General features: G+C 46.3%; 1 protein-coding gene and 1 long non-coding RNA gene across 4 annotated transcripts in view; one reads left to right on the top strand and one right to left on the bottom strand.

Annotated features, from left to right (window-relative positions):
* Positions 1 to 22,713, top strand: part of fgd (faciogenital dysplasia) — a 59,199-nt gene extending 36,486 nt beyond the window's left edge. Inside the window, exons 1-20 of one of the 3 annotated variants that reach the window (XM_017409700.3) lie at positions 1,343 to 1,525; positions 3,623 to 3,793; positions 5,665 to 5,866; positions 6,073 to 6,688; positions 9,540 to 9,629; positions 11,915 to 12,051; positions 13,253 to 13,409; positions 13,656 to 13,794; positions 15,388 to 15,446; positions 15,823 to 15,969; positions 16,076 to 16,168; positions 16,278 to 16,357; positions 17,165 to 17,195; positions 18,185 to 18,289; positions 18,672 to 18,725; positions 18,912 to 18,944; positions 19,862 to 19,963; positions 20,066 to 20,194; positions 21,256 to 21,396; positions 22,358 to 22,713. In XM_017409700.3, the coding sequence (XP_017265189.1) occupies positions 6,125 to 6,688; positions 9,540 to 9,629; positions 11,915 to 12,051; positions 13,253 to 13,409; positions 13,656 to 13,794; positions 15,388 to 15,446; positions 15,823 to 15,969; positions 16,076 to 16,168; positions 16,278 to 16,357; positions 17,165 to 17,195; positions 18,185 to 18,289; positions 18,672 to 18,725; positions 18,912 to 18,944; positions 19,862 to 19,963; positions 20,066 to 20,194; positions 21,256 to 21,396; positions 22,358 to 22,612 (2,316 nt within the window). In that variant the 5' untranslated portion in view covers positions 1,343 to 1,525; positions 3,623 to 3,793; positions 5,665 to 5,866; positions 6,073 to 6,124 and the 3' untranslated portion in view covers positions 22,613 to 22,713. Of the gene's footprint in view, positions 1 to 1,342; positions 1,526 to 3,622; positions 3,794 to 5,664; positions 5,867 to 6,072; positions 6,689 to 9,539; positions 9,630 to 11,914; positions 12,052 to 13,252; positions 13,410 to 13,655; positions 13,795 to 15,387; positions 15,447 to 15,822; positions 15,970 to 16,075; positions 16,169 to 16,277; positions 16,358 to 17,164; positions 17,196 to 18,184; positions 18,290 to 18,671; positions 18,726 to 18,911; positions 18,945 to 19,861; positions 19,964 to 20,065; positions 20,195 to 21,255; positions 21,397 to 22,357 lie in introns of those variants that run through there. The other 2 variants (XM_017409698.3, XM_025004470.2) reach the window with 2 other exon arrangements.
* LOC119617282 lies at positions 1,519 to 2,979 on the bottom strand. The gene is made up of 3 exons (XR_005233509.1): positions 2,399 to 2,979; positions 2,212 to 2,282; positions 1,519 to 2,052 (listed from the first exon to the last, which is right to left on the bottom strand). It is a non-coding gene; the product is annotated as an uncharacterized LOC119617282 (long non-coding RNA).
* Positions 22,714 to 22,719: the final 6 nt, after the last annotated feature.

The raw sequence follows: 22,719 nt of genomic DNA on the forward strand, positions 1-22,719 counted from the left end.
GGGGGGGGGGGGGGGGGGCTGGTTGAAGTTATCGGAGCGAGGCTGTCGGCTCATCTCCACCGGGGCCTGGTTTGTTGATGAGGGGGGGGGGACTCTGCTGACTTGAAGTGATCTGTCTCTGTGGCAGCGCAGGGACGGGAGGACTGCACTCCGGGGATGATGGGTGATAAATGACTGTGTGTGGGGGGGGTTCGCCTCGGGGCTGACAGTGACTGACAGGCAGCTGCGTTTGTGGATTCTGCATTTGAAGGCTGAGCGGGTTGTTTCGGGTACAGGAAAACGGGACGAATGTCGGGTTTTTTTTCCAAGCTGAAGCCGTCACAAGTCATCCAATGAACAACGGTGAAATATTTGTCACATTTTTTCACAGAATTAGTTAAATAAAAGTGGATAAAACATGAAAATATTCCTTGAAGGAATGCTCATCGCCCAGTGACTTGCAGGAGGAAGCTTTAATCAAAGATCTTTGCAGTCGAATTGTTGTGACTAACTCTCAGCTACCACCACACCAAACTGTAGCTCAGCATCTGTAAAGATTACAGAGTTATAACCATTGTTGTGTTTTCTAAACTTGATTAGCTGTGGTGGCCATATTGAATTGGGTCGACTCCAAAAATTAATCAGTCGTAGACGTACATCCAGTGATTCCTTTCTGGAGGTTTTATTCAAATCCGTCCAGTGCGTCTTGAGATATTTTGTTAACAGACACACAGAGGCAGTAACATGATTGGCCGCCTTTAAATATTAATATTAAACCTACTCAGACACCTGTTTTTCTTGGACACTTCCTCGCCGACGGTCTGCATTCCTTGGTTTTTGCCCGCGTGACACAAGCAGAGCCTTCAGACGCAGAATGCTCACCGCAATGTGGTATTTCAGGTTCCAGCTCAAAATGTTTGCCCAGCTCTCGGTGCGGTGTCACATAACGGCGCTCAGCGGAGACGTACAACGGGAGGCTGCCTGACACCCGGATCGTCTGGTCAAAGACAGCTGTTTCTGCTGCTGCTGCGGTCGTCACGGTGACGCCCAGCCCTGGGGCGTGTCAGGTGAGATCGTTCAGGTGAGTCCGGTTGTCCCGTTCGTCCGTCCCGTCTCGCTGGAAGTGACTGAGCTCAGTCTCAGGTCTTATCGTCCCTCTGATCACGCCTTCAGACACGCGGTTAGTCGTTCCGGGGTCTTGCGGGGTGGTTGTGAGTCACGGGCAAAGTTCACCTGTAGGTGGGCCGGGCCCCGCAGGTGTTGCCACCCGGAGGAGCCGGCAGGCGCGGTTTCAGGAACCCGGCTGGGAACGGGGAAGTGAACGTGCGTGTTTGGGCATAATGCAGGAGTGATCTTTGAGAGAGAGAGGGAGGGAGAGGGTGCACATGTGCATGTTCGCGTACCACAAAGACTACCGGCTCACGTGCGCTTTGGAAGAACTGGGAGGGCAGGATTTATTGTGAAACTGGCTGCGTTGTGTGGCAGAGGCTTCCCTGTGCTCGCTCTTTGGACTTTGGATACTTGACACTGACAGATTGGAGGAAAGGTAATTTTCTTCACTCATTTCTTTGTACAAAAACAGCCCCCTGAGCTGTTTGGATGTTTTACATACCGAGGAAGAGTTCGCTTTGTTGGACTTTTTTTTTTTAAAAGAAAAGCTTGTGTATCAGCTGTTTTCTCCCTCGCTGCGTCACCGAGCTCTTGTTCGACTTGAGGGCCAGGCTGCGGCCTCAGGTAACCATGGCTACGCTGTGTTTCCATAGGTGACGGCCCATACGCCTCCGTCCTCCTCTGCTGTTTGTTTTTCCCAGGAGAGAGCGCGGCCAGCCTTGGGCCAGAGAGTTCCTCGGCAGCCGGTAATTTGGCTGGCCGGAGATGTTTGTCCTCTTGATCATAGGTCGAGCGTTTCCTCCTGACCTGCCTCGTCCCTGAGTCATCTCTGACCGAGGCTGCAGGGCACTCTGATCAGTTTTCTTCGTCTCTGTATTCCACAGAGCCATGGGGGGATGAAATACACATGGGGATGACAGCGAAATAACAGTCATTGCTGACTCCATTTTCTCCTTCCGCTGCCTGCAGCACATAAAAACACAAAGTTAGATTCGCCGGGACTCTTGAGAAGAGTCCTGGCTGCGATCCAGTTGGGATAGAACTGGTGTGAACTTGGAAACTTCAGTCCTAGAACAAAATACGTCTTAGAAATCTGGTTTTCATGCAGCATTTAAAACTTACAGGGGCTTATAGGAGTCTGGAAACATGCAACCTTTTCCCCCACCGATTGTAAACAGATCTATCTCTTCATCCTGCCACAGCAAGATAGAAAAATCCTGAGCTTCTGTCACAAAAACGAGCTGTACCGTATTAGAACAACTAATAATGTTTAATATTTGGATGACTGTATGAATTGAGATAAACCCACTTTTTTCCCGCCTCACTCGTCTCTTTCTCTTCTGTCATCATCATCATCCAAACCAGGTGTGTGGATGGAGGTCAGTGAGAATCTGTTGGATCCAACAAATACATTATTAGCATGCAGAACCTGAATACATGATGCTTCAAACACTATGCTCTATGATTAATTGCAGTTTTGTTTTGTTTTTTGCGATGGTGATGTTGCAATCACTGATATTGCGGTAAATTTCTCCCGTATTGCGAAAACCCGAGTTGCAAACTGCTTCGGCTTCTTTGTGGCGTTAAAAGTGCGTCTCCGAACGAGCGTCTCATGACCACATCTTGACCAGTCTTACTTTCCATGACACACAGCCACACACGAGCAACGAAAACAGAACACGCGTTAGAAGAGCTGCTCGGGCTTCTGCCTGAAAACTGAAAAAGGGAAACAAGGCGAATCGGCTAATTGCTGTGTGACGGCGGCGAGCGCCTTTCTGCTGGCAAAGATGTAGGCTTTGTAAACCATCTGCAGACTTATTTCTGAACCGGTTTCTGTGCAGGAATGCGAAGAGAAAACTGGAACTCCGTAACCTATATTCACAGGTTTTATTTTCTGCAACGGCTTTTTTTTTTTTTTCCTCCACCCCGATGTGCTACTTTTAAGTTGTTCTGTGATGCTGTTGAACTCTGGATATCTGGGGCATGAAGTGGAGAGTGGCCGGTGCTGTTTGTGTTCAGACAACTGGGCCGCGGGAGATTTTCTCCTAATGATTCATCTGGTCCACAGATGTTTACATTAGACTGGCAGGAAAAAGATATCTGTGCTTCCAAAACTGCATCTGAATCCGGTGAAACCATCAGAATGGGTCTTTAATACTTTCAGGAGTTTCATTTGGTGGTGTTAGAAAATGAAACATATTAAAGTATGTAACTCTGCGTTTTTAGGGATGCTTCCATGCTTCAATCACACACACACACACACACACACACACACACACACAGAGTCTATTTGGAGCCATCCTCAGAGAAGATCAGGTGTACTCAGACGGATCCAGGACAGGAACCGACAGCCTCCTCTGCATGGCTTATGTTGCTCAGCTTCTCTTCTCAAGGTCATTCGCCCTCACCGGCTCCTCAGAGCGTTCCCGTTTTGTCATGAACCTGGAAAAAAAACCAAAAAAAAAACCCCGCTCCCATTTTCTTCCTTTTTTGTTTTCTCGATTCCTGATGTTTCGCCCCTTCTCACCCGCAGACCTGCCCGCCTCCTCCCTGAAGTACCCGTGCGGACCGTCGGACACCCGGTGCGCTCCGCGGCTGGTGAAGAAAGGTCCGACCGCCAGACCATGTCACGACAAGCCCGCCATCAAGCCGCGGCCCCAGCCCCCCGCCTTATCCAGACCGCCGACCGCTCAGAAACCTCAAGGTACGCACGCACGGCCTCCTGATACGGGCGCCGATTTCACGACTGAAAACGGCAGCGGCCCGTGAGGTTTTCTGTTTTTCGTTTATTCTGCACGGCGGCCCCACGCTGCTTAGTGGGTCACTTCTGCAAGAGCGGCCGGCAAAAAGGAGGCCAGCGGGTCCCAAGTGTTTGTGCTTATGGTGCGATTCATTTGAAGACCAATAAATCTGAACGCTCGCGGCGCCCGGGGGAGGACGCCACCAGACGTGTCCCTAATTTTCAAAAGGCTTTCGCTCGTAGGGCGTCGTCTGCTGACACGAGCGGGGAGCAATCCCTGCTAATCGTAGATGTCCGCTCACGATTAGAATATTAACGCATGTAAATGAGCGAAGTTAAAAGAGAAGCAGTTTTAGAGAAGCACTGGGCCTCAGCAAGCCTGAAGTGCAGCTGAATATGTCAAATAACCGCTTGTCCACAGCACGGTCAGATGTTTTAGGTACAGTTTGTTGAACTAGATTTGAAATTATCCTCTGATGGTTTCAGTTATTTCAGCAATCAAGTCGTGTTTTTTTTCAAGCTTTAAAGCTCCTCGTTGGAATCCATGAAATCGAAGATAATAAAGGTTATCCTGAACTACATGAAATGATGCAGCTTGAAAAGGTTTGCTCCAGTAGTTCACCTGTTTTCAGTCACTTCGGCTGCTTCTGTAGGTAAACAAACACTTCTGAACTTTTAATTGAAGGACTCATTAACTATCGAGGTGAGGGAAAAACAAATATGTGGATTTCATTTCTAACTTAATAGATTTTTAGGTCTTTATAACTTTGCAATAAGGACCTTTTAAAGGAAAAAACTCAAGATTATTCTCAGAGCCCAGGATGACGAATTCAGAGATTCACTGGGCAGTAAATATCAGAGACATCCATTTTACAAACTGTCCTAAACTACAAAAGAACCTCCTAAATTTGTGTTTTTTTATGCTGCAGTAATTTATCATCCTAGTACTGCTGACATTTATAATCACGGCATAAAGTAAACAAATTTCTGTTGTTAACGCTACAAAATAAAGATTATTTTAAAGTTTCTTTTTAATCCCCACATCTTTTCAGATGTACAATTAATGTCACTATTTAAAACTTTAACTTTAAACAACAAAAATGACAATCTTGTCACATTGTTGTTGTGTGAATGTTTAGGTTTATTTTTACCTAAAACACGTTTTGAACCATTACAGGAAGCCCTGCTCAGTCCACTAATTTACCTCCAGTCCTAAATAGAACCGTGGTCTAATGAAGCTGTCGCCGCTGAGCTGAGCTGTCATTTGGACATTTTAGCGCCGTCTAACTCCACGCGTGAAGAAAAGTCTTTTCTTTTTTTTTTTTGGTTTTATCAGACTGTGACACATTCAGACACAGAGGAAGTGCTCACTTCAGCAACTGTGACAATGAACTTCGTTTCCTGCTTTCAAACAAATCGATTTCCTAAAACTGAACGAACGCTGAGGCGCGGACCCTGACGGGGGGGAATGGGCGAGTCTGCGGTGCGCGGGCACGCATGAGTGCAGACTTTATTTTGAAGAGAATTCTGTTTTAGTTTTTTTAAATTTAGGTTTGTTTTTTGTTTTTCTGTCTGGAAGTGCGGTGGCTCACGCACACACTCGCCTCAGCATCCTGTTCTGTAACAAGGAAGTAGGCTGGCAGCTGACGCTCACAGTCGATGTTGCTCTGCGCTGCTGCTGAAAGTCTTTTTTTTAACATATTAAGGTTTTTCTGAGATACCTGGTTGCAGCCATGGAGATTTTCTCGCTTGGATTTCTTCGTGTTACCTGACTGAGCCTCACTTGTCTCCTCTGCTCTGCTCTTCTCTTCGTCCCTGGACTCACGCGCACTCAGTGCCCCCTAAACCTGCGCACCTGCTGGCCCTCGGGCAGGACAAGAAGCCGAAGAGGATCCCGCCGGCGCCCTCGAGACCCCTGCCAGCGCCCCCTCCGCCGCCCAAACCCAAGCCTTGTCTGAGCCCCCCTGTCCTGGAGGCGCAGCTGCAGAAGGAGGCGCAGAAGGTCGGCCTGCTCATAGAGAAGTTTGAGAACTCGAGGTGAGAGGTTTCAGCCGGCTGATGTGTCGTTTGTTCTGTAAAAAGTTGTTGCAATCCCATCTGTTTTGTGCTTGAGCAACATGCCGGTTGATTCGAGAACCAAAAAAAAACGGATCTCTTCTTTTCAGTTTCCCCTACAGAGTCCAAAGTATGCATTCATTTTTTTTTTTTAATAATGATTCACAGAACACGCTTTGTTTTCTCAGGGTCCCCATCCTGGGGGTGCTCCCACGGTCACAGCTGCATTTGTGCCTGAGAATGGACACTGCGTCTGACCTCCCTCCGTCCTCCGGCCCGGACGCCGCCGCCGCCGCCAACAAGGTTGCGGGAGACTCCTCTCCCGCGGACAAGCTTTCCCTCGGCTCCTGCGAGCGGAGCGACGGCGCGTCCGAGCTCTCCCGCCTGGCCTCCATGCACATCGGCGGCGCAGAGCTGGAGAACGGCGTGAAGGACGGCGTCTCGCCAAGGGTCGGCCGCCTGGACGACGGCGGCCGGGAGGAGGACCCGTCCCGCAAACTCACGGACACTCCCGACTCGTCGCAGCAGAACGGGAAGCTGCCCAACCGGGACAGCGGCATCGACAGCCCGTCGTGCGCCGCCGAGGGGGAGGTGTTCCCCAACGAGGACGCCATCGACGAGGAGGATCATTATGACAGCGTGACGGAAACGGAGAGCGTGTCCTGCTGCGTCACGCTGGACAATAAGCGGGACTCGACGCAGGATGAGGACAGTGACTTAGACGAGGGCAGCAGCGGGGAGATACCTTCTCTGACGGACTCACAGACCGGGTATCTGATAGAAACAAACTCAGAGGCGCACAAAGTGAGTACTTTCATTCCCATAAACACCCAATTTCCTGTCTGGCCTCACTTTTTAATTTTCACATCTTGATTTTTCACTCTGCGCCGATATCGTGTAAGTTCAAAAGCTGCACTTCAGACACGCAGACTGTGTTTCGTGTCACGTGTGTGTTATTATCTCAGCCTGGGCGAGCAGTTTCAAAGAGCGTGAGACATTAGACACCATTATCGCCTCGCTTTGTTGGTCACGAGCGACCGACTCTCATCTAAACGCAGCTCTTCCCCCCGTACGTAAAGAGACAAACACCTGCCTGAGAGCCGTAACAGGAGCTTCAGCTGATTGCTCGGCTAAAGTCCACAAGCGCGGCTCTTCCCACAGCTGAGATAAGATTGCAATCCGGCTATTGATTGTAAACAACACCTTTACCTCGACACGCTTAAACGCTTCTGACTGCACAAATGGGATGACGACAGAGGGTGATCTGGAGGGAGTCCTTGAAGGAGTGCGTATCGCCCGCCGTCTTTCACGCCAAAGTTTTAAACAGAAATCTTGCTTGATTTGTTAGCGCTTACTCTTATTTTTTAGAGGTGAGTTTCAGCTACTGACAACCCAAATTGTAGCTTAGTATCTGGAAAACTGGCCGAGTTGTCGCCATTTTTGTGTTTGGTAATGTGAACTAGCTGCGGCGGCCATCTTAAATCGGGTCAACTTCAAAAGTTAATCAGTTGTAAATGAACAATAAGGGATTACTTTCTGTGAGTTGTGTTAAAATCTGCTCAATAGTTCATGAGATATTTGGCTAACAGACAGGCAGGGTTGCCTCCAGCAGTCGATGCAGAGGTTTTAAGCTAAGATCCTGCTCTGAGCACGCGTTGGGCATGATGCTCAGCTTCGGCCGCACCGAACGTTAGCTCAGTATCCGCAAAACCGGCTGAGTTGTGGCCGTTTTTGTGCTCACCGAGGTAAACTAGCAGTGGCGGCCATCTTGAATCCGGAGATATTTTGCTAACCCACGCACACGGGCCGTCACGTGGCGATAACTTTCTGAGGAGGGGAGCTTTTTAAAGAAAGGTGAACGCTGGCAGCCGTTTTCTTCAGGTTTTCTTCTGCACCATAAAAAAAAAAACACACCCAGAGTCAAGCGAATTCATAAACACCCACAGAGTTTTAGGGAAAAGATCTCACTGCTCTTCAGCGTTTGCTGATCCCAGCACTGTTGCGCAGAGGAAGGGTGGGTGTGTGTGTGTGTGTGTGAGTATTTGCTGCAGCTGACATGTTGATGGCTGTATAATGACGGCCTTGTCACAGAGGATGTGGGTTTTTCAGTGATGCTCGCTGCAGGAGGGCGGACTAAAAACAGGTTCTGCAGCGCCTGTGTGGCCTCCACCTCTGAGACGACGAGCACGTCGAGCCTCACGTCTTTGTCGGCATTAATTGGCGACAATAAGAGGCGTTCGTGCAGCAGGTAACATGTGTGGGAACGGTTCATGCTGCTGTCTCTGCAGTGCATCGGCGTACGGGACCGGGTGGCTCTGTTTCGCTCAGTTTTCAAAAGGCTCCTCCTTCGGGTCAGACTCGTGTCCAGGTCTGAGGTGAACGTCAACCAGGCGATCGAGTCGAAACATTTCTGCCCGGTTACGGTTTTATGCAGATCACGTGACCTCCAGCTCGTTACCAGTCTCGGTTTTTGTTGGTCGCACATAATCCCCTGAAACCGAGATTAGATCTTAGCATTTCCCTGCAGCAGAAGAATGAGGAAAACTATTTTTAGTGACAAGTCGGTCCACACATTGACAGCAGATGAAAATGAGCCGTCTGCTGCACTTATTGTTGCTGAGCATATATGAATAACCGTTGAAGTCAGTGGATAAATGTGCAGGGAAAGAAGAGATGGGCATTTTTTTATATGTATTGGGAACTAAATAAACTGCGTAAGTAAGAGTGTCATTAAAAAAACAAATGTGTAATATCTGTACTTCAGAGAGAAACTACTAAGTTTCACTTCTTCATTAAGTTCATTTAATTCTGCAAAAGTGTTTTGGTAATCCAGTTAGGGAGGGGACCTCGGCTGTCCCCACGGAGAGGAAAACGCTGAACTAGTGTCAAGAACTGTATGTAGTAAAGCAACGAGGTGATTCCTTTTCCACAAATAATTGCAAGAAACTAATTTATTATCTGTTGAGTTTAAACGCGCTCTTTTAATTTCAGATTAGCTACTTCCCCTGCCTTTTTTTTTTCACTCTAGCAGATTTGCACAAATTACTGCCTCCAACATGTTGGCTTTTCCTTTTATTCATGCCTGCAGCGGCGCTTTGATTTGTGGCTGTGCAGCCAGACTCGTAGCACTAATGTGAACAAGCTCGTCGCACTACAGTAAATTAAAGAAACATTTCAAATAAAAAGGCTCGTCCTTCCTTCAAGCGCTGTGTTTAGACTCCGATCACAAGAGAGTGACGTGTGCGTTGAGGATGACTCTCAGCTACTACCACATCAAAGCCATTCCTGAGTTAGGTGAAGCCCGATGAGCTGTGTCGGCCGTCCTGGATCGGGTTGACTCCGCAGGTTCATCCAGTGAGGCATCGGATACTTTGCTAACATGACAGACCAGAACACACGCTCCCAACAAAACACTATCACGCCTTTGCTTTTGGCTTTAAGCGATTGAAATGAAAAGGTTAAATATAGAAGAAATGAATTCCCTGCAGTCAGGAGCTGCGTTCAGAGGAGGCAGGCTGTGTGTTTTGGCCGATAAAATGTTTACTATCCTTTCCCCTCTGAATCTGGGTGTTGTGAGGTGCGCCGGGTGAGATATAATTGTGCTTCTCCTTGCTCTCGCGGCTCTAACCTGTCGCCGCTTCTCCGTTTCCCTCAGTGCTCCGAGGCTCAGAAGCTCCTGAACATCGCCAAAGAGCTCCTCCACACGGAAGAGGCCTACGTGAAAAGACTCAACCTCCTCGACCAGGTACCCGTCAGAACCCCGTCTCCTCCGGGCTGTGGCTCCGTCGATGGCCGCCGCTCGCTTTCGGCGTGTCTGCGGCGCTCGCGGTTTGACCTCGGCGCTGAGCTCCACTCCCCCTCCACATCGGCCCTCCCCGACTGGATTACGGGAGGAGCCGTGAGCGTTTGTGCGTGGAGGGTGGGTTTATAGATGCTCAGCAGCGATCCAGCTCTGTCACCACAAACCAGAGCGTCTCGTTACTTTTGTGTGGATGTGTGTGTGCACTGTGCCCTCATGGTGTCCTGCATCTGTGTGTGTGTGTGTGTGTGTGTGAACCCCTAAATTAAACATGTGGGACTCTGAGTGCTTCCCGAGCAGCAGCTGGAGCTTCACAATCCTGACATTTCTTATCCTTTTTAACTCCATTGTGCAATATTTTAAGAAATCTTGCACATTTCTTTGTGTTGCTCTTAATCAATAATATCTTAGTTCTATTTTTAAGATGTTTTTTTTTCTTCCTGATTTGCGAAATCTACGATGAATCTATAAGGCGTTGAGTTTTAGGAGGTGGTGCTCTTTCTAAAAGTAGAAATTTAAATGTTTTCTTTTTATGTACTGTTACTAAAAACAAGAAGTAGGAACTCAGAAACCCTTGTGAAAATTACAAGTTTATTTTTTGATTCATGCAGTGCGTCGCTTCTGTGACAGTCTTTGAACCGAGTGACCTCAAATCCCTCATTTCACTTCTGATATTTGTGCTGCAGTCGACGTTTTATTCTTTGCACCTCGGTTTTGTCTGAGTTCATCGCCTTTTCTGATGAGAACCGTATGCCACGGGCTGAGTCTCCTTCCTCTTTGTTCGGCTGCTGTGGTGGAGGAGACGAGCCGCCGTCCTATCACAGAGCGCCGAGGGCAGAGAACCTTCATCGTCAGCTTCCTGTTTTCGTCCTGCTGCCATCACGCTTGTTTCCATGGTGACGACAGAGCTTACCTGCGGTCGAGGGGGGGAAGGGGGTGTCGGAGGGTTTAATTTCTCGCAGGAGTTCACGACATCATGACAAATCATCCGCGGGATTACGAGGCTTAACCCGCTGCCAGACGAGCCGACCTCCCTGCTCACGTTTAATTGTTCGCATTAATTGCTGAGTGGGGCTTTTAAAAATCAGTGAATCATTCCGCTGGCACCCCTCCCCCAGGTGATTCACTTTTACACTTCGATGTAGTTGTGAGGTTCATGGGAGTGAAATGGAGCAACAGGAGCTGAAAACGTCCTGAAAATTAATCTCTAGATTTATAGTTTAAGGTTCAAAAATCCCATGAATCCTACATTTCTCCTGATGTAACCTCCATGACTGAGAAGTGAAGCTCAGGCAGAAGTGCTGAAACAATAAAGTTCCTCCTACGGCCATTTAAGGTTAAACAACATCAGCTTTTACGTAAAAATTACAAACTTTACATCAGAAATGAGGGCGAGCACCGTAGTGTGTCCTCACATCATTAGTCAGATCCATCCCTAATAGATCCCCATGTTTTACTATTTTTTGTTTCAATTCTGTCCAAAGCACCGTCCGTTCGAGGCGCCCCACCGAGCTTGCGCCCTGCTTATTTTCACCTCCACAGATCGAAGTTCCAGTGCGCCGTTCTTCAAAGGGTTGTCTTTCAAATTCGCCGCGGCGTTGCACGTTAAAAATACCGGAAGCGTTCAGTAAACCTGGTTTTGTTTTGTTTTGTTTTATTCCCAGTTTCTCAGCCACACAAACACGCCCAGTTCTTCTTTCTGACGGGGGCCGATGTGCAAAATGCTGTGTGGCGCTCAGACGCTGGTGACTTGACTTGTTCCCTCACATGAGACTTTGGAAGGGAAACAGGCGAAAGTGACCAAACCCAGAGCTCGTTTCACATCCTGACCCCAGATAATAAAACTCCTTCATGTGTCATCCTGAGTCGGTTATTGCACAAACATGATGGGACCATTTTATTTGTATGTTAGATCATAAAAACCACAGCAGAGTGGCTGTTTACAGGAATATTTAGAGCGTTCAACAAGTAAAATGTTCAAATTAGAGCAAGTATTTGCAACTCTAATGTGTAAATATGAAAAGGAAACTGTTGCACAGTTGCTTTTACCAATAAGGCACTAATAAATTTATAATTAATTTACTTAAAACACTATCTCAGGTAGTGTAACTTTTTTATCGCAGCTGAAAAGTGGAAACAGGGGGACAGAACATCTTTTCTTTGCTGAAGAAGAACTGGTCTTCACCCTGGAGGAGACCCAGCTCAGAGTTTATTTTGTGTTTCCCCTGCAGGTATTTTGCACTAAGCTGACAGAGGCTGGAATCCCTCAGGACGTCATCACAGGGATCTTCTCCAACATCTCCTCCATCTACTGCTTCCACGACAAGTTCCTGCTCCCGGACCTGAAGACACGGATCACCGGAGAATGGTGAGGGGTCGACAGCGACGCACGCGCTCAGAGGGTTTCCTGAACAGAAGTTAATCCGAGGAGATTTTTGTCGCTTCGTTCTGACGGTTTCAGTAATTGTGTGAATGCTGATGCATTCTGGGTTTTTTCCATCCCTTTTTTTTTTTTACAGTCTAGCTACTTCTGCGTACTTTTAGCCGTAAGAAAACGTTTCGGCTCATACAGGAGATTGGTGTGATGTGTTTTGGTTTTAGTCATTTTTATCCTTCTTATATTCAACTTTATTTACAAATATTTCCCCCATAAAAATCATTCAAGAACTTCAGCAGACCTGCTCTATTTTGTCTTCTTATGCTACTTTTAGCTTTTAGCTAACATTTTGCTACTTTTAGCTATCACTCTGCTGCTTTTAGCTTTTAGCTTACCTGTTCTTTTTTTGCTTGAAGCATGTGTTTTTAACCTTTTAGCGTTTAGCTAGTGTTCTTCTTCTTTTAGCTTTACCAGCTTAGCTTCAGCTTCTTCTGTAACTTTAAGCTGTCGTTCAGCTCTCAGCGGCCTTTCTGTATTTGAACAGAAAAAAAACATCCTCTCTAGTTTCTTTAAGGACGGCCGGCTGGCAGCGGGAGGCTCAGCTCTGTCGTTGTGTTTTTGTTTGTGTCGGGGTCGCTGTCGTCCCTCGCAGTAAGCAGGAATCACGTCTCCGGTCTGTGACATCGTGCCAACATCAACTAACCCCCTCAGTAGATAACTAGTTATTTGTCACAGGACAGCTCCACCATCATCTAGAACTCAGTAAAACCTGGTGAATCGGGTGGAAAAACTCTTTGAAAGAAGCAGAAAAGAGCACATCAGGATAAAAACCTAATAATAAGGATTCATTTACGAATGTTCGGTGGTTTCTCGTTGATTTTATGTCTACAACGACCTCTTATATCATCAGAAAACGTAACTCCATGTTTTTAAGATGCCAGCTGAAAGCAAGCATTCATTTTTCAAGTTAAAAACTGTATACAAACACACAAGTGTCCCGGCAGGCTTCAGGGACTTTCCATCAAACTTGTAAGCGTCGGCATGATGGAGCTGACTGATTACAGAGCAGGCAGACGTGAGTGAAGGCTCGTAGGAGGTTATTTACCGAAGCACAAAGAGAAGCACTGATTGTATCGTTTAGGACTCCGAAGTTCGGCTTCGTTGAACGGCTGCTTTCCCTTGTTCGCCGCAGGGACTCGAAGCCCCGCATCGGAGACATCCTCCAGAAGCTGGCGCCGTTCATGAAGATGTACGGCGAGTACGTGAAGAACTTCGACCGAGCCATGGACCTGGTCAACACGTGGACGCAGAGGTCCTCGCAGTTCAAGAGCGTCGTGCAGAACATACAGGTTCGTCTCTGCGTCATCCATAAACTGCTTTAAGAGCTATTGTATAAAGTTGACACTTTTTTTGTGACAATTTTTTAATTACAAAAACCAAAATGATTCTGTAGGTCCATGTGTCGTCTCTTCTGTGAACAAATTTAATCTAAAGTGGACTGAAATCTCACTTGATTTAGGCATTAACGGTGTGTTTTCAAGGCTGATTGGTTTCCTTTTTTGTTTGTTTGTTTGTTTTGCTTTTTGAACCACCAGAAACAGGATGTGTGTGGGAACCTGACGCTGCAGCACCACATGCTGGAGCCGGTCCAAAGGATTCCTCGCTACGAGCTGTTGCTCAAAGACTACCTGAAGAAGCTGCCAGATGACGCGCTCGACCGCAAGGACGCAGAAAGTGAGACATGAAAATCAACTTATTGACTGCGACACACACACACACACACACACACACACACACACACACACACACACACACACTGTCAGTTACAAATGACTGCACCTTGTTTTAAACCGGTTTTAGTTATAATTTCACTTTTATTTCCCTCAGCCTAGCACCAGTGTGCACATATGATTTATGGAATAGATATAAGCAACACTCCACAGTGGGACGGGGCTTTTAAACGCTGGTTCAGCTCACACACCTTCACCGAGTGACGTTTTTAGACCGCTGAATTCATGTGTTCACGGCTGTGTGAGGGCGGGAGAAAAGGCAGCAGAGAGGGAAAAGCTCTGCGCTAAACTAGCACCGAGCAGCTCCAGTAATGCCCGGTTAGGTGAAGCTGGAGTGTAATTTAGACCAGACTGACGAGCTAATGGCTAGTCTGAGCGGGGCCAACACCAGACTGAGACAGGCGCTGTCTTTGAACACCCTCAGAAACCTCACTGCAGTTTATGTGGGCTCTGTTTGATACACCTTGAGGGTTGTTGTTGTTGTTTCTTTATTTTTGTTCCTGCACGAAGGGCCATAGCTAAAACTATTTCAGCACAAACTGTGTCAGCAGCAGCTAGCTGTGGCACTTCCAGTGCAACCTGGGGCATTATTTATTATTATTTATCCCTGCAGGAATGTCATAACATTTCTGCCGGAGTGACCATGTAGTTGGACACTGGCGACGACATGCAGGGTTTATGAACCATGAACCGTTGAGAAAGTTGTGAGATTAGAGCAGCGGCGCTCTGCTTTGCTCCCGGCCGCACTTAAAGCAGCCGGTCAGCTCCTTTAACCCAGTCTAAACCAAACTATTTCTCCAAGCTGAGGCCATTCGAACGGCCACCTACAGCAGGTAAGATAATAGCTGTCGACAGCTTTTCCACTGAAGCCTTCTTCAAAAGACCTGAACCTTAGCTTTCTATTCACCGTGACTTTCTGAGGCAGCGAGCTCACTCCCGTCATCCTTTAGTCATTTAGGCCTGGTAATATTTGCTTAAAGAGCGGACAAGAATACATAATACATACAGAAATAGAAATATTACTAACGTTAAAAAACTCCATTGTGCAGCTGTTTGGAGATGAATTACTTGCTTTGACACGGTCTGCTATTCTGTGACGTTTATCGAGGCCCTCGCCTCACTCCGCCGTGTTGTTTGGAGTCTGGAAGGGATTTTCTCATCCCCACTCCTGCCGAAAAAACCTATTTATCCGCGCTGCGCTGGCCTCCCTCCCCGGCCTGCGTGTCGCTCCTGTTTATGTTGGGCTCTGATTAATGCGGCCCGCTCAGGTGCTCGCAGGCATTCGTGTTAAACCCCTCGCTGGCCAGGAGCCAATCGAAAACGCGCAGGCGGGCGAGGATTTATTTAGTGTTTGACCTTGTTGAATTTTTCCTTTTTTTTTTAACCATAACTGACAATTTGTTATTATAAGCGGTGTTTCTGTGTGTAAAGATGGATTACCCAGTCTGTTGTTTGTAATTCTGATAATCTTATCAGTAAGACGATACTGTTTTTGTTACCGCTGCCTCATATTTATGCCTGTTTATGTGTCCTACAGAGGCGCTGGAGCTCATCTCGACTGCAGCCAACCACTCCAACGCTGCGATCAGGAAAATGGTACGGCTGTTTTTAGCTTTCCAGTCCGGTCTGATTAAGCTTCATCAGAAACAGCATTACCCAATCAAAGCCTTGCTTGTGTTTGTCAGCAACATTGCATTATCACAGACAGGAAGCTGGTGCTTCCTGTTTCGAGTGACATGACGTGCGGAAGTCTCGCTGTCTCTCTTCATCACTTTTCATCCACGTGACCTTAGTACCTGCGCCTCTCACATTCTTTAAAACAACTTAAGTAGACAAATGTGTCTATGAGTCAGTGTAAAATGTCCAGCAGGAGAGTAAGGCTTTGAGCTCCATTTGTCTTCTGACCTTAGAGTGCCGTTCTTTGTCTCCCCTTTCTGTTCTCCTCATCCTCCTGGGTCTTCATGTTTTTCAGGAGAAGATGCACAAGCTCCTGGAGGTTTACGAGAGGCTCGGAGGCGAGGAGGACATCGTTAACCCAGCCAATGAGCTTATTAAAGAAGGGCATATCAAGAAAATGTCAGCCAAAAATGGAACAGCACAAGACCGATACCTCTACTTGGTGAGAGGGGTGGAAAATTAGCAAAATGCTGCACCGGTGAAGGAATATATATGTGTGTATATATCTGTACGGTTCATTGCCTGCTTTATCTCTGTTCCTTATGTAGTTCAACAATATGGTGCTATACTGTGTGCCTAAACTCAGACTGATGGGGCAGAAGTTTAGTGTCAGAGAGAGGATCGACATCGCTGGCATGGAGGTAAAGCTTTCGTTTCTCTACATCTTAAAGATGTTTTTGGTTTTCTCCCTTAGACCCTCAGTTTGTTCTGCTGAGGGCAAATCTCACGTCTCCTTCTTCTTGACCTCAGGTGCAGGAGAACGTCAAGCAGAACCTTCCTCACACGTTTGCCATCATCGGGAAACAGCGTTCACTCGAGCTGCAGGCCAGGTAAAGGCATCTAAATTAGGCCCCGAGCAAATCGCTTGACTTTTGACGTTATATAACTGAGAATGACATTATTTTTTATTGATAATACTGATAAATTATCTGTGAAATATTCCCAAAGTGTAGTTGCAGTTGGATTTAGTGTGATAAAAAGTTATTTAATCATGTTCTTCGAAGTCTGATTTGATTTTGTTTGTTTTTCATGGCAAAAATTTGATTTTCTTTTTCTTACTTACCAGTAAATATAAGTTCCTGTTCTCTCTCTGCATCTTTTTTATTCATAATGGGATTATTTTATGACAGTGGAGTTGTAAACAGTCTCCAAATTGCCATCCCCCAGCTGATAATTGCAGCTTAGTAACTCTGATACTAAAATTATAACCCAAACTCACGAGCTCTGCTAACTAGCTTAGCTCGTTAGCTCGTTAGCATGTTAGCTGGCATGTAGCCTGTTTGGCTGAATGAGAGTTTATTATAACCAGTTTGTTCATATTACCTAATACAGCATTAAATATTAGAGCTCTGACTAAACCAAGAAGATGTTGCTGTGGTTAAACCCAGTAAACAAGGAAAATAACATTTATTTTTTTTAGCTTTGCTATGCAGCACATTTGCTAAGCTAGCTACGGAAGCTAGCACTGAAGAGTTTTGATCATATTGTTTTATTATTCTAATTTGGCACAGATTAGGGTTCTGTAAATATCATTTCCTGTGTCTAACTTCAGCTGTATGAAGTGGTTTCAATGTGGTTGGCTGTCATTTTGTCCAGATAAAACAGTTTTATCTTTTTTTTTTTTTTTTACCCTGCAGAACAGCAGAGGAGAAGGAAGATTGGATCCAGGCAAGACGCACACTCGTACACCCACACACACACACACACACACACACACACGAACACACAATCTGGGCTCTAACACAGCTCTGTGGGTTTACGGATTTGGTTATTCTGCTTTGTATAAAAATGACATTAGCAAGTATTTAATCAGTGCGTTTGTCCGGTTTTTTAACATTACATTTTTTAATGAAGCCTCCCGTTGCTCATTCAGCCATTACAGCTGAGTAAAGCTGATTAAAACATTTTGCTGACTAGACTAGGGAGTTAACATTTTACGCAGTGGGCTTAGGGGGCATGGAGTTGATGTGTAAGCACGAGAGAGTAAAACCAGGGATGTAGTCGTAGGACTATGATGCTGTTGGAGCTGGCTGGTGTCATTCATTATCACTCCCCACCATGAAAGGTGTGAGATCATGTAATTTACTCTGTGTGTGTCCTTGGTTTAAGTTACCTTTTTAGGACTTTTTCTGGGACACCACCAATCTTGTCAGGACCAGTGTTCCTGATGAAAACTAAAACCTGGTCCTAATATGGTGGAATAGCGTTTTTGGGTTAAGGGCTGAATTAAGTTTAGGTTATGGTTCGGGTTAGGCATGTTCTGGTAAAGGTTCGATTTAGGGTAAAGGTCAGGGTTTGCTTGTTTGTCTGATTTTAATGCAGCTCACAAAAATGGACACCTATAGCTGATTACCCTTTGGAGTCAGCCCAGTTTAAGATGGCCACCACAGCTAATCAACCTTAGTAAACACAAAAATGGCCATAACTCAGTCAAATTTACAGATATCGAGCTAAAATTTGGTGTTGTGGTAGCTGACACACAACCTGAGATATCACAGTATTGCGTAAAATTACATGTTTTTTTTTTTAAAGTCTAGAGACGAGCGCTGTATGTAGGACTCATAAGATCAGAAACCTTTCCATCAGCCGTATCCGAATGCTAACACGTTTTTTGTTCTTGTTCCTCTCCATCTCTCCTCTTCTCTTCTGACTCTCAGGTGACCAAGGCCACCATTGAACGGCACAAACAAAACAGCGAAACGTTCAACAAAGCTTTCAACAGCTCCTTCTCCCGTGAAGATGACCACGTGCCCGAGTCACCGGTAAGTCACGCTCTTCACCGACCCGGCCCACAAGGCGGGTCACACTGAATCATGTGAGGCGACTGATAAAACCATTTTGTCATAGTCTCGGCTTTGTTTTGCCCTAGCAGCTCTTCCATCTATGGACGAGGTGGTTTGAGACAAACAAAACACTCACAGAAAGAAGCTCTTTATTTCGGAGAAACTCTTATCTCTAATGACCTAATAGGGAAATACAAGTCAGAGTTTTTAGGAATCTTCTTTGACCCACTTTGGACTGACCTTCTCTGGATCTTATCCAAGCAGAGGAGCAGCTCCAGGGGTCCCAGGCTGACATCTAGTGGTGGAGGTGCTTTACTGCAGGTGGATGTTTCTTTTGCTCACTGTTCAATTTTCTCCTCAGGGTCCCTGGTTTAACACTTCAATGGACTCGGACGGTGAAAGACTACATGAGAGGGTAAGAAACTGTCATGAAGAAAGAAGTAAATGTCGTTGGGAGGCGTCACTGCTTTCTGTAGCTTGGATTTAATTCAGAAACGGATTTAACAAGGTTTCAAAATGATGCGAATGAAAAAGCGGTGAATTGGAATGGGACGAAGCAGGTTCACCACTGTGTCTCCCCTCGTCTTTTAACGTCCTTTAGGTGTTTGGGAGATCACCTGTTGAAGGTTCAGAGGTGAGATGTTTTCCCGGCCTTTCTGCAGAGTCTCTTTGTTGCACTTTTAGCTTCCTGACGCGCCAAAAACGCTTTCAGCGAGCGGCTTTCCTGGCCTGCAGGAAAGCCGGCTGAGCGCTTGCACTCTCAGCTGTCCTGTTGTGATATGTGCACAATGTGGTCTGGCCTTACGGGTTAAAATGAGGGGAATTCCCTGAAACCGACGTCAGACTGCAAGATACACGTTTGGCTTTTCTGTATAAATGTGGCCCTAACATATGTTTGCATTCTCCATGTTTTGTGCCTAAATGAGCGTCGATGCCTTCTTTTGGTGAGCAGATCACAGATCAGTTGTTTTCTCTACAGAGCGTCTTATATTAACCGGAGCACAAAGATAGCAGCAGCGTTCCTGGACTTTGTTTCTGTCTATTCATTCGCCGAGCAGACTCCTAACCAGCTTTTATTAACGCCGTGACAAGCTGTGCTCAGAGGATTTTCAGTAGCTGAGTCAGAACACAGCGCATGAGATCAGGCGTAATGTCATATACAAGGTTCGATCCAAACGGCTGCAGCGCCGTCCCTTCTCGCCATGAGATGATCTGAATTTAACACTTTTACATGAAAGGCGGTGGGCGCTAGGCTTTCATTTGGAACGTGTTCATGTCGTCCTTGTTTTACCTATAGTCAAATGTTGTCTTCTTAACTGAGACAGCTGTCATGTTTTGTGTACAAATATAAACCAAAGGCCATCATTTGTTTATCTCTAACAGCATCTGACAGGAAACAGTCCGTTTCTTTTTGTGAGCCTGTGGTTGCCACCTTGCATCTCTGTTAAAAGACATGAGACAAGACAGACAGGAAATGGTTTCTGTTTCGTTTCTGTTAAAGCATTAACGCACCTGTAACTTTTCTTCTTTTCGTTTTGTTTTCTTTGACAGAAGAGTTCCAAGAAAAAGGACAAAGAGAAACAAACATGCAAAGGCTGCAACGAGAGCTTCAACTTCACCAAGCGCAAGCACCACTGCAAGTCCTGCGGAGCGGTGAGCCCAGCCAGAGCGAGACGCGTTCGAACAGTGAGGGGGGGGGGAGAGAAATGTCCGACTCTTAACTGTCCGCCTTTGTCTCCCCGCGTCCATCTGCAGGCCATCTGTGCGAAGTGTTCGAAGACGCTGGACAAGACGAGTCGAGTGTGTCCCGAGTGTTTCGAAGCCAGCCTCAGCCTGGAGAATCTGGGTGGTGGCGAACAGAAGAGGAAACCCGCAGCTGCTGAGGTAAAACGTGCACAAAATGTTAACACAATAAAAAACATGACAGCATGTGCTTCATACTTTATATTCTGCATCGATTGATGTAACATTAAAGGACAGAAATGGCTTCCAAGATTAAAAAAAAAGAAAACGCAATGTAGCTTAATTTTAGTCATGGTTTTTTTTCTATGTATTAATGTTGTTGGAAATGATTATATTCACTAATAACACATATTGTACTTAAATATGGTGACTACACACATATTCATTTTTTTAAAACTCAATTAATCTCTCTGTGAGGGCTAATATGGTAATAAGATCTCAGCTTAGGGAGGGTCAGCCGTCTCTGCTGACGTGACAGTCTGGCAGCTTCAGGTGTCTTAACACGCTGCCTGTCTGTGTCTGTCTGTCTGCCTGCCTGCCTGTCTGTCTGTCTGTCTGTGTCTGTCTGTCTGTCTGCCTGTCTCTGTGTCTGTCAGACCTACAGGAGGACGAGTGTATACTGCACGCTGTTGTTGGAATAGTCACATCGTTTTGTTTCAGATTCACTCCACCGTCTACGACAGGGGTGGACAACCCTGGTCCTCGAGGGCCTCCATCCTGCATGTTTTACTTCTTTCTCTGCTCCAACACACCTGATTCAGTGGTTAAATCACCTCTTCGTGTTCTGCAGATACCTGTTAATCACCCATTGATTCGAATCAGGTGTGTCAAAGCAGAAAAACATGCAGGACAGTGGCCTTCCAGGACCAGGATTGGACACCATTGACAGCGTTACAAGACAGAAAAAAAAACATCTTCTGCAGTGACAGTAATCACCACACGGGGGAGCTGTAGGTCATGCAAGATCCAGACAAGGGGCCTGGCAGCTTAAGCACCTGTCTGCCCATAAATCTGATTGTGTCCTACATTGTTATGTAAGGATGAACAGAGGAACATCTGAGCTGTCCTTTACTCATCGAATTTTAATTCCCCAAACATGATGTCGATACGCTCGAATCGCAAACTCGTTCACACAAATTGTGCAATCCATCCCAGCATTAAACTGACTTAATTGTCCTGTTTCGTTTTTTGTCTTCATTTAGAGGCAGATGTCTCTGACAGGGGACCACTGCCTGCTGTGCGGCTACCTTCAGGTGCAGGAGAAGGGCAAAGGTTGGACCAAGACATGGGTAGCTGTAACTAAGGCTGAGCCGATGGTGCTGTACCTACAGGGCAGTGGACAGGTAAACCACAGACAGGCCCTCCGTGGAGACTCATGGTCTCATATTCAAAAGAGCGCTCGGCCTGTAAGGTTGTTCAAAGAGCCATCTGCAGCTACGAACATTTCCACAGGAGATCTGAACATTTATAAGCATACAAGCAGATGCTTTGTTATTTCAGATTGGTATATTGATATTATTATTTCCCATAAATATATAAAGGACCTCTATAGGCTGCATCGTTAATTATTTATATTATTTATTTCCCCCTCTTTATAAGAGTTTGTTCAGTTCTTTTTCCCGAACATGTAAAAGCCGATAAATAGTTATAATGTTTTTTGTCCTCATAATGCCACAAACTATAGTTTTTTTATCTTATTTCTGTAACACATAATGAGTTGAGTTGTCTTCAAGTACATTTCGTGGCTCTGGACACGCACTATTTAGTAGAAGAAGGCCCAGAAGTGGCTCTTTTGATTTGTAAAAGCTGCGGGTGCCTGATTTAAGGTTTCCCATTACAGATATCGACAGTCACCGTCACAAATTATCCATCCCATCACGCGGTAACCTCACGTGGTCCAACCGTGGGCTCGATTTCTACCTGGTTATAAGAAAACAAAGGTCTGATAGAGACTGTGATTCTGCTGTAGTCGTTCAGTTGTCAACGCTGAAGGGGAGTCAGCGTTTCTGTGTTTTCATTTCCAAGTCTAACGTCCCAATCCCACAACACAAAGCTGTCATTCCAAAGATTAGGATTAATGGAAGATAGATGAGCATTTCCTGATTTAAAGGGGAGTGAACGGGGTCGAGGGTTTACTGTACACGCCTTGTAAAATATATTGTCCTGCAGCTTAAAGGATAAGCCGCCACTTGCATTAGTGATAGTATTTTTTTTTTCCCTCCCACTCAAACAAATCCTCTCTTTAGAGACCCAGTTTTCCTCTGATTTACAGTTTTCCTTTTTTTTCTTTTTCCTTCTCCATAGGATGTCAAGGGCTCGCGAGCAGTACCTTTACCCGGGTTCGAGGTGGTCTCGGTGGCGTCGCCACAGCCGCCGCCGGCCGACAAGCCGGAGGTCAAACACGTGTTCCGGCTCAGTCACACCCAGCAAACTTTGCTCTTAAGTGCCCAGGACGCAGAGCTTCAGGCCAAGTGGGTGGAAGTCCTCTCCAGAGCTGCCCGCGGAGAGCCGCCTGCGGACGCGTCGACGAGCCTGACCGAACACAGGAAGAGCCAGTAGTGGCCACGTTGGAGGCTAAAGACTCGCTGCCCCACCCCCCCCTCTCCTGTGTACAGAGCACACATTACTTGAATTCACTTAACATTGGCACTTTCCCCCGCCCCGCC

The sequence above is a fragment of the Kryptolebias marmoratus genome, linkage group LG8 (genome assembly GCF_001649575.2).
Source record: "Kryptolebias marmoratus isolate JLee-2015 linkage group LG8, ASM164957v2, whole genome shotgun sequence".
NCBI classification, from domain to species: Eukaryota; Metazoa; Chordata; class Actinopteri; order Cyprinodontiformes; family Rivulidae; genus Kryptolebias; species Kryptolebias marmoratus.